At 33.5% G+C, this 11,846-nt stretch overlaps 1 protein-coding gene across 1 annotated transcript; it reads right to left on the bottom strand.

Annotated features, from left to right (window-relative positions):
- Nucleotides 1-890: 890 nt before the first annotated feature.
- On the bottom strand, nucleotides 891-3,369 carry LOC110644423 (uncharacterized). Its single transcript, XM_021797189.2, has 2 exons — nucleotides 2,594-3,369; nucleotides 891-1,217 (listed from the first exon to the last, which is right to left on the bottom strand). Exon 1 carries the CDS (start codon nucleotides 3,166-3,168, stop codon nucleotides 2,602-2,604), a length of 567 nt encoding a protein of 188 aa, XP_021652881.2. The 5' UTR covers nucleotides 3,169-3,369; the 3' UTR covers nucleotides 891-1,217; nucleotides 2,594-2,601.
- Between the last annotated feature and the right edge of the window lie 8,477 nt (nucleotides 3,370-11,846).

Consider the following 11,846-nt stretch of genomic DNA (forward strand, 5'->3'; position numbering starts at 1 on the left):
TATATCTCTCACCCTAATTTAAGTGTAATTCCAGATATCCTAACTGGTCCGAACAGACGTTAGACGTCGGAACAGTAGAATGTATGAATTACCTAAAAAATAAACTAAAACACTAAGTAAAAATTAAAATTAATTTTGTACAGTAATGAATAAATATTTTAATAGATATTGATTTAGTAAAAGACAAATTTATTACTAATAACTTTAGATAAAAATAACTAAACTGACGTTAATGATAAAAAATTTAAAATTTTTATTTAAATTACAATTATGAATTTGGATCAATCCTTTTAATTTCATTAATTCTGTATACAAACATTTATACTAGCGTAAATTATAACCATTTTTTAATTTATAAATTATAATACAAACATTTAAATTAATATATATTATAACCAAATTTAAAAAGATACATGTTAAAATTGTCAATTTGTTAGCATGTTATACGTTTCATCCAAAAAGGTTTTCATGCTAGCTTTTTCATATATTATATTTAACTGTAAGACCTGTAAAAATTATTAATTATTTTTTAGCACTTAAAAACGAAAATTCAAAAAAAAAAAAAAAACAGTTTCTCATTACATAATTGAAAATTGGAGCATAGTACTCCCCTTCCAATTATGTATCTCAACTGAGGGTTAAGATGAGCTGAGAACACTTGAAGAAAAATTATTCATTTCATCTTTCAAACCCAAACAGAGATTAACAACCAAGAAAACATACAAGTACTACTGTATTTGTACATCTGATCTTCCTCATTCATATATAAGAATAACCACAACCAAAGATTCAAAGTAGATAGACTTTGAGTCTCCAACAAACCCTTTTAAGAACTTGTTTTGTTATTTATTGTCGTTCCCAGCAGGAAGTTTTTCCTGGCACTAAAATCAAAAAGTGGAAATGCTGCAAGATACAATCATACAGTATTTCATGAATTTATCATCAGGAACCCAATCCAATTCTACAACAGGTATTCTATAATAATCAGGAAATTAAAGACATTCAAAATTGGGAAAACTAATGACTTCTTCCAAGTCAAAAGAATAATCAAGTTTCTAACAAAAATTTCCTGCATTAAGAAAAAATCTACATCAGTCTTCATTGTCTGCCAGGACATCCAGCATGATGCAACAATATCAGCAATCTTGATTTCAACAAGATACGTCAGTGGAAGCCTTTCACTTCTTGTTCTTTAATCTTTTATCCTTGGAGGAAGTCTAAATTACGAAAACACAAAATATTAAAAAGTAATTAAATTGCATGTAGCATAATTCCTGAGTCCATAATAAAAATGAACTTGGTAAGATTATTCCACAAATGCATTAAAATTAATTTTAACAGCACAAACTAGCTCTGCAAAAGATTATTGCATTGGGGCATTCTCCAGCTATTGAGAAGTTTTTGCAATGAACTTCATGGTGTACTCAATGACATGTAGCATTTAGATAATATTTCCCTCTCTTTTGTTTTCTTCCCACTTGCAGGAAAATACTCTTCCTGTCTCATATACATGAAAAATAGAAACAAGAGAACAAGGAGCCTTTCCAGAGAATGCTAACAACTAGTGAACCTTCACATTTATGCTACAATTTTTCTCCTTGTTGAACCTGTCCTAAATGTATGGTTTTCCACAGTTGTCTAACTAGCAATTTCCATCAGCACATTATGTCTAGTATCCAACTCCTTTGCTTTCTGGTTCTCCTAAACACCACAAGCAATGTTGTGCACAACTACAAAATCTTTTATGAACTAACAATGCAGTCTTTAAGAAGCCAAGTTTCTACTGAATTTTAAATTATTTTCAAGGTGAACTAAAACTATCAAGTTAAAGACAACAAAATATCATAACATGGGCCCAGATTCCATTTTGTCATTCCTTCCATCAATTGCCCACCATCAAGGACGCAGCATTGTTTGCTTGTTTACACAATTACTTCATTTTACTCTAGCTCTGATATATATAAAGATGATTAATTTGTTACAGTACAAATTTTGCCATCCTGAACGATAAGACTGTTCCCATTAATTAAAGAAAATAGTCAATTTGCACAAAGAAGTTACAGGACTGAAATAAACAAAGTGAAATGGTTGAGAATCTCTAATCCTCACTTAAAAAAAAATTTATATTCTCTATGTCCGAATAATGGTCTTGACAATCATTCCAGGAAACTGCCAAAAGTGTCCTCTCATCATCTACCCTTGCTAAAGCTATGATAAATGAGAATTTTCTAAACCTTATCCCTTAACTGAAAGACTAGTGCTTGAAACAGACTAATACAAGTCACTGCTATGTCCGAGTGAATCCCTCTCCATAGTTTGCTAAATTCTATAGAATCGAGTAATTGACTGAATAGTTCATGTCTCCATGTAGCAGCAAAACATAGAAAGCAATTCACATTTCACTATGTATCTAGGAAGTGTAAAATCTTGCATCCACTGCCATCACATGTAATATAATCCTAGAAAGCTAACTTAGCAGAAAAAGCACAAAAACCATAATATTATATTAATGTTTGTTTCCTGCTCAAGGGTATATTCTCCTACAGAGGCATAAATGCATATGCAAAACCAAATACAGAAAACAAGCAGAGACCTAATTCCTCACTCCATGGTGACTTTGGCGCCAACCTCTTTCATCTTCACCATAATTTTCTCAGCCTCCTCTTTTGTCACTCCTTTCTTCAACAGCGTGGGAGCCTTCTCCACCAAGTCCTTTGCCTCCTTCAGTCCCAAATCCGTAAACCCTCTAACTTCCTTAATCACCTTGATCTTCGCCGCGGCATCAAACCCTTCAAGCTTCACATCAAACACCGTCTTCTCCACCTTCTCCTCTTCCTTGGCCACCGCACCTGCTCCTCCCTTGGCGACGCCCTTCACGCCACTAAACCCCATGCCAGGCATCATTACAGCCATTACTGGCATCTCCTTGATATCCAACTTGTCGCGAAGGACCTCCGTAAGGTCAGAGATTTCGAGAAGCGTTAGTTGGTAGATCTCATCGACGAGGGCGGCGAGTTTATCAGATGGAGCAGATGGGCTCCATTCTCGAGAAGCGGAAGACAAATTACGACTGAAAACAGAGGATTTGGGTAGCCATTTTGTAGGGTTTTGAAGGAGGGTTTTGTGGAATATTGATAAATGTGGAGAAATGAATCGCAAATTCCTCATTTTAAATTGAAGGGCAGACTTTGATTTTGGATTTGGATTTGATTAGGTAATACATTGACTTGCTATCTGATCATTATGGCAGGTGGAGGAAGTGATCACTAAGTGACTGAGTCATGGCAATGGCATTGAAGCAGGAACATAACCCTACAGAGGAGAAGACGATTTTGCTGTTTCTTCGACGAATCTAATGGGCCAAACAAGTCCCACTAGCCCCAATATATTAAAATAATTCTTTTTTTGTCAAAATCAAAAAATTTTTATTTTTTTGTGAAAATTAAAATAATTTTATTTAAGATATTATATTTTATACAAAATATTAAAAGAATATTACAAACCAAATTATATAGTAGACTTTTTTCTCCAAATAAAAAAAAAAATATATATATATATATATAGTAGACTTCAAATTAATTATCTTTTCAAATAATGCTTTCGATTACAATTAATTATTTCCTTAAACATTTTATCTTAATTTTATGTGTAGATATTCAGGTGGGTTTGTAATTAATATGATAATATCAACGTATTTAATTGAATTTTTTTAATTTCAAATACAAAGCGTCTTTAAAAATAATAATGAATATTATTAAATGATTTGAATTATTATTTTTGTTTTCAAAATGATATAATTTAAATTAACTGAACAATTATATATATATATATATATATATATATATATATATGTGTGTGTGAAAGGAGAAATATTAGCTTTAATTAAATTGCCCTTCACTATTTATAGTATTTATAATTATATTTTTTAATAATTAATTTAATTTTAAAGTTTATATAAATTTAAAATTTTTAAAATTTTAAATTTAATTATCTATACAATTTCAAAGTTTATATAAATATAAAATTTTTAATTTTATTTATATTTAAAGTATACTTGGTTAAAATTTTATTATAATGTAGTTTTAAATAAAATTTTTATAAAAATACCTTTAGGATTTATGTTATTTATAAAAATAAGAATATATTTTATTTATAAAAATCACATTTTAAATTAATCGTATTAAATTTTTTATCTCTATCTTATAATTATTTATGTATATTTATTTTAATATAATTATATTTAAATTAATGTAGAATAATAAAAAAATTAATTGTTGTCAGTTAAATATATGAATTCATCGATTATTTTAATTTATTATAAGTTTATTAAAGATATTTCATATAAAATAAATTTATATTTTTTTAATTATAGATATATTTTTAAAATTTTTAATTATTACATCAATATATAAATTAATTTTAATTAAAATTAAAATTTTGAGTCTTATGTAAATATTACTAATCGGTAAGTTATATATATATATATAAAATAAAAATTCATATTCGTTAATTTATAAAAAATATTTAATTAGTATGTAATATATATTAAAATTATATGAATATAAATTTTTTAAATAACATATAATTACGTACAAAGTATAAAAAAATAAATTATATAAAAAATATTTAAATAGATAAATACATATTATTTAAAAATTAATAATTAATTAAATATATTAAATTTGAATTTAATTATAAAATTAATATTAAATAATAAAATAATTATAATTTTTAATACTAGTTTCTTAAATGATACATTATTAAAAGTTTAATAATATTAATGTCTGTGTATATAAAAAAATAATATTTTTAATTTTTTAATATTATAATATTACATTGATTTGATAAATAGTGAATATGTATAAAAGAAATTAGAAATCATATATTGAATATAGAATTGTTATTACAATTTAATAAATTTATATTTAAATATAAACACAATTTGATTAAAAAACATAATTTTAATATGACTCAAAGTATGATATCATTTAATAAAATTTTTATATATTTATATTCAATAACTTTTTTTTATTGAGATTTGATGTTTAATTTTAGAAAAAAAAATTTAATTTAAAAATACGTTATAAGTTAATTTGATAAAATATTTTATTGTAAGTCAAATAATTTTTTTATACGTTTTTTATTGTAATCATTTCAATTAAAAATAATAATATATTGATATCAGTATTTTTTATTCTATAAGCATTAATTTTTTTATAGAAAAAGAATATTTTAATTATTAATTTATTATTTATAAATAATTTATTAGTGTCAATATATTTTTCAATCTTACTTTTAAAATTTTTTTCCACATCATAAAAAATATTAAACTATGTAAAATATTATATATCAAATAAAAATCATAATATTGTTACTTACATATATAAATGTGCATAATTAATTTTATTAAAAAAATTTTAAAATTAAATTAAAAATAACTAGAAATTAATAAAAAAATAAACATTATATGAAATTATACAAAATTAAATTTATTTTACTATTATGTATATAAACTCTTAAATAGTATTGAAAAAAATTTAAAATTTTCAAATTAATTATATATGTTTTATAAAAATTATAAAATTATAAAAACTAATTAGTATTTAGAAACTCAACATTATAAACTAACAAAATAACAAATAGTTTAATTTATATATTTATAAAATACTTATAATTATAAAATTATATTATAATAAGAAATTTTGCATAATACATACTTCAACGGTGAGTAAGGAGAAATCTTTCAACCTTTGGTATTTTCACTTAGTTTCTACTGCCCTATTTTTTGCCATCTTCTTTCATCAGAAGGTATACCGGCTAGAAACTAGTAACGGCTTGAATCCTTCTCAAAAAGTAAAGCAACCTCTAGACACAACACCACGTACCAAGAATAGCTTGTCAAACACCTACCCCTACTACTGAAACTGTCCTTCAATCCCCTTCTCCTTCTGAAATTGTAAATCTTACCTCCTCTCTATCATTCTCTTCACCCCTGAGAAGAACTCTGTCTTTCAGAATTGATAACCTCATTGAGAAAGCTACTCTACCTGAAGATGCACAGGTTAGAGAATCTCTTTTACCTCTTCTCAACCCTTACAATATTTATAGATGATCTGGGTCTCTAACCAGATCCATCAGATCCCTCATTTCTCGTAGAAGGTCTTTATCAAAAGAGTATGTTCAAGCTTCTTGAATGGACCAATGCTCTCTTTAGAGCTCATCAGCTGAACAATACGTGACCTTAGAAATTCCACCTCCATTAATTCCAAAATGGAGATAGGAGAGATTTTTTCATCTTCACTTTGGAGCAATAAGACTTATCCTCAGTTTACATGGAAGACGCTGACTTCCAGTCACGGCTAGGGTGTCACTTCTTGACATCAGATTCTTACAATATGAACATACTGTAATTGGAACGTGTCTCACCACTCTACATGTTAGAAGTGTAGTATTGACATTCTTTTCAAATTACAATCCTCGTTAAGAGATCCTCACCTTAGCACTGCTCTAAAGGTCCAAATTCAACTCACAAGCGCAGCACAAGTAACATCATCTATGATGGCTACTTTGTACCATCAGATCATTTATAGGCAGCAAGATCATGCAGTAGATCTATCACAACCATCCGCCTCCAATGATACTTTGCTTGTCCTGTCTGATATTGAGACTACCCCAACGATAGTCCAGATACTTAGGCAACTGCCTAGGAGTGAGCTTGAGCAGCTCATCCCGAAAGAATGGTTGACTAATTATGAAAGGCTTCATTCAACCTCTCAGCCAATCCAGATCACAGAATCTTCTTTCAGAAGAAATGCTGATGGTACGGTATAGACTACCTTTCAGCCACCTCGGCATTCCACAGGATCTTTACCTGTGTTCCAGACCATGATGGTCCAGCTATTAAAAAAAGAGTAAAAGGATTACCCCATCAAAGCAGTAACTCCGGACAACCATTATGTCTATCCCCAGAAAATAGATGGTCACTGTCCCTGGGATCTCCCAGGTTCTGGCATGGGTGATCCAGATTGTGATTGCTGCGACAACTACTGGGAAAATAAATATTACCATCCTTTGTCTGATAAGAATTGGAAAAAGCTCACAGAGAGGTCCAAGGGCTCATGCAAACCACAACAAGTTCTTAAAAGAGACTATCCAGATAACAACCCATAGATTGGTATCCATGAGGAAAACCAAACAGAAGAAACCTCTTCCTATTTATGAACTTGCCCTAGAGATCATCAGAAAAGAAAGGAGACAGTCTCCTCCTCCTCCTCCTAAACCAACAGTTTCCTTTCCCCCTGCACTACCCTTAGTGCAGCCCTGCATGATGTTCACTCCTACCTCTTATGAAGCAGATTTTCCCGCATTGGTTCAACAGACAAACCAACAAACCAAAATCTCTACTATACCTTTTATTCATTCAACTAAGGTTGACACTGAAGGTCAGGTTACCCCGATCACTCAAGCTGAAGAAGTTCTGAATTGGCAGACAAAGAATACTGCTGTCCAGAACAAGACGTTGCAACGAATTGATTCTAAGATTGATCAAGTCCTTATGATGACTCAACATATTGATCAAAAGGTGGATTCTTTTACTGCCTTCGCCCAGAACATGTACAGAGACTTACAAGGGAAGATTATACAGCTTGACAAGGATTTGAAATCCTTGATTCAACAAAGGAGATTCGGTATGGAGTTCAACTAGAAGAAAGCTGAGATCAGAAGGCTAAAGAAATAGCTAGCTCAGGTTGAGGTAGACCTGCATAAACCAACAGAAACACCCGTTTCTATTGGCCCATTTTCTACACAAATCTCTCACAACCCTTTCCTTCCCACTCCCGAACCTGCTTACTCTCCTTTTGGCCCTTTTAACTATTCCTATGAACCAGCTCCAGTGACTTATAACCCATCTCCCTTATTTAGACCAGCACCAGCGCCTACCAGATATGAACCAAAAAGTCCATCTTCTTCAGAAGAATCCTAATCTACAAAAAGAAAAATTAACAAAGGCAAGGATAAAATGTATCCTGATCCTCCTCCTTAGCATATGATATCAATGCCTTTTGAGCCAGAAGATGACTCTTCATCAGAAGACTTGTCCAGTGATGACAGTGAAATCGGACAAATGGACGTTACGACGTTACTAATGGCAACCTCATCACAAACTGGTCCTTCGCCAACCACAGATTCTACCAGCTGCACTACAGGGTCGACTGGGCCTCCTCAAACCCAAGACCCGTATGTAGAAATGCCTGAGGATGATCCAATCCTGGACTTCAATTTTCAAGGAGCCTAACAGAAACAGACCAGGCCCAGCTCAGGCCCATGGTTCACATCAGATGATATTTCCCCATCAAAATGGAGATATCGCCTTGCGGAGTTCAAGGCTTGGCTTGATGTCCAAATGCTTCGAGATGGTGCTGACTCTCATGTTATCCTTGGAGAATTTATATCTCGAACTGTCGATACACTCCAAGACTGGTTTGCCTCCATTGGAGAATAACACAAAGCCCATTTTGTCATCTGAATATCATACAAGCCGTCAATGCTATTTTTGCTGAATTTCTTGGAGATGCCTTACTATATAGCAAGCAGCTGCGTCAAGAATATTTTGACATGAGATGCTGTTCCATGAAAAGGACAGACATTGAAAAATATTATCAGCGCATGGCTCAGCGCTACTACTTGCTAAATGGTTACAATGATGTCAATCTCAGGCATACATACATTGCTTCACTCTCAGAAGCATTACAACCAGAGCTCCACAGAAACATTGCTGCTACCCGAAGAGTAATGAATGCCATCACCATAGGAGAACTGCACCAGATGACTTTAGCTTGTCTGGACAAGATGTGTGAGCAACAGAAATTGTTTAAGGATATCATTGATAACAGCAAAGCCTTGAAGAATGTTTACCAAAAATCTCACCTTGCTATCAAATGCAAGGAAAAGAATTGTGAATGCAGACCTAAGAAAAAGGGACACTACAAGAAGTATTCTAGTTCTTCAGGATCCAGACCTCCTTTCAAACAAAGAAGAGGCAAGAAACTAGTTAGATACTTCCGAAAGAAGAGGACGGGCACAAAGAAGTCTGATCGATGTTACATTTGCGGAAACAGAGGCCACTATGCAAAAAACTACCCCAAGAACCCTAACAAGGCTAGCAAACTTCTACAGCATATTCAACAGGCCTCTCACATTTCTTTAGAGCATGATGACGTTGAGTCATTGTTTTCTGAACAAGATGAACCAGACGAAGAGACTGTTTTCGCCCTTGGAACAGATACTGATTTCGACCAAGAGCAATCTCTGTCTTCAAAAGAATCAGAATCTAACACTGAGGCCCATTACCCTTCTTACCTAGCCCAACATATTCAATCCTCTCATTCGACCATGACCCAGACACTATTCCAATTCATCTAGTACCACTTCACATCCTTCCCAGCAAATATGATCGGCCCATTAGTGTTATTGGTTTTCTTGATACTGGAGCCCATAAAAGCATGATGAACCCAGCTATTTTGCCTCCAGAATACTGGATCCCTCATACGGAATATTTCAAGGCAGTAGATGGAAATATTTTCAAGACTAGTCTCATAACCAAACAACCTATTGAGATTCAATTCTTTCCCACCTTTATTCTTTAGACCAGAATCATCGGGTCAGATCTTCCTGATAAAGACTTGCTGATTGGTTTTGACTTATACCAGCAGGCAAAGCATTTGAAGATCCTTCCTACGGGATTGAAATACAAAAGGAATTTTTAGCCATTCACTTCTGTCCCAAGGCTATATTCCTTAACTGATGTCTCAACTGAATTCCAAGAACACAAAGAACTCCTCTTGAGATCCTGTGCTGACTCTCATGCACAATTCCATCATCACCACCCCTTGTGAAAAAATCAAGAGTTCTTTGTCAGTCTCCCATTCAAGCTTAATGAAGACATAAATCCAACCAAAGCATCACACCCGGGAATGAACCCAACAGACCTAGCTTTAGCCCAAGAAGAGTGCAAACAATTACTCCGACTAGTTTTCATAGAACCCACATCCTCTCAGTGGGCTTGCCAGGCTTTTTATGTGGAAAAAAGGTCTGAAAGATTAAGGGGAAAAAAGAGACTTGTTATTGACTACAAACCCCTTAACCATTTCCTTTAGGATGATAAGTTCCCATTACCAAAACCTGAAGCTTTGTCCACCCAATTCCATAAAGCCCATATTTTCTCAAAATTCGATCTCAAAGCCAGATTTTAACAATTGGGTATTAACCCTTCTGACTGATCCAAGACTGCATTCTGTATCCCTACAACCTAATATAAGTAGAATGTTCTCCCATTTGATCGTAAGACATCCCCATCTATTTTCCAAAAGGCCATGACAAAAATATTCGAGCCTATACTCTATAGTGCTCTCATCTATATTGATGACATCCTTCTATTCTCCAAAGATGTCACGGCCCACAAGGAACTCTTATCCACTTTCCAGACCTTAGTGGATTCCCATGGAATCATGCTATCTGAAAAGAAAAGCTCTTTGGCCCAGACTGACATTGACTTCCTTGGAATGAAGTTCAAAGAAGGGAAATACCAACCAGGACCTCACATCGCAGAAGAGCTGTTGAAGTTTCCTGACAAGGACTTATCAGTAAAACAGATACAATAGTTCCTTAGTATTGTCAATTATATTAGGAAATTCATTCCTCATGTCGCCACTCATACCAGCCAGCTGTCAAAGATGCTTAGAAAGAGTGCACCACCTTAGAAGAAGGAACAAACGGAAGCAGTCAAGGCACTAAAAGAAGTGGCTTCAAATCTGTCACCTCTAAAGATTCCTAGCATGGGATACCAAACCCTTCAAACTGATGCTAGTGATACCCACTGGGGCGCTGTCCTCATTGAAGAAATACAAGGAGAAAAGCATATCTGTGGACGTGCTAGTGGAGAGTTTCCAGAGCCACAAAAACATTATCACTTAGTATACAAGGAAATATTGGCTATCAAAAATGGAATAAAAAGATTTGAGTTCCACCTCATTGGCCATCACTTTACTATGGTTATGGACAGCTCATCTTTTCCCAAGATCTTAGACTTCAAGAACAAGTCTCTCCCAGAACCACAGCTTTTGAGATTAAAGGACTTGTTCGCCAAGTATAAATTCACGGTCCAACACATAAAGGGAAAGCATAACTTAGTTCCTGATCTTCTGTTTAGACCCAAGGAACTTCATCTCATAAGGACTCATCTCACATTCCCTTTGATATTCATGGCATCCTCATCATCCTCTCCACACACTCATAGTTTCCTTGTTCCCCCACTATACAGTTTTCCACCAGGCTGTTCTCGTACCCAGTCTATCCCACAAATAGCTTAGTTCACAAAGGATAACCTGTTTCATTACCTAAATGCCAGGAATACTCTGAGGGGACTTCTCTCCTCCTCATCCATCTTCATTCCTGACAATCCTTTCCTCACATATTTTAGTATCCATCCTGACAGAGACCTCATCCTTGAGGAGTTATGACTCCTATGATGCATGGTTACTCTCTATTCTACAGGGATAGAGTTCCCACTCACAAGCTTGTACTAGCACACTCTAGACAGAACAAACAATACTCTCCTGTTTAGGTTCTTAGAATGGTTCAAGCCCATTTCAGCATGGCAATACAGCCTTAAGCGACTCATAGACACTCATGGGATCGAAGACAGGCTCATCAAGACTCAGCCCAACATCAGAACCATGTTTATCATGCATAGGCCCTTCTTCAGAAGGCCTGCTAGACTTCTCTGGACCCAAAACGCTGAGTATGAATGAAGGACCTACGAGGAATCTATCATCGAAAAGAACACT

This window comes from Hevea brasiliensis, chromosome 9 (genome assembly GCF_030052815.1).
Source record: "Hevea brasiliensis isolate MT/VB/25A 57/8 chromosome 9, ASM3005281v1, whole genome shotgun sequence".
In the NCBI taxonomy this organism is placed as follows: domain Eukaryota; kingdom Viridiplantae; phylum Streptophyta; class Magnoliopsida; order Malpighiales; family Euphorbiaceae; genus Hevea; species Hevea brasiliensis.

Coding starts and splice junctions, on each gene's coding strand:
- LOC110644423 (XM_021797189.2), bottom strand. CDS start 3,168: ATGAGGAATTTGCGATTCATTTCTCCACATTTATCAATATTCCACAAA.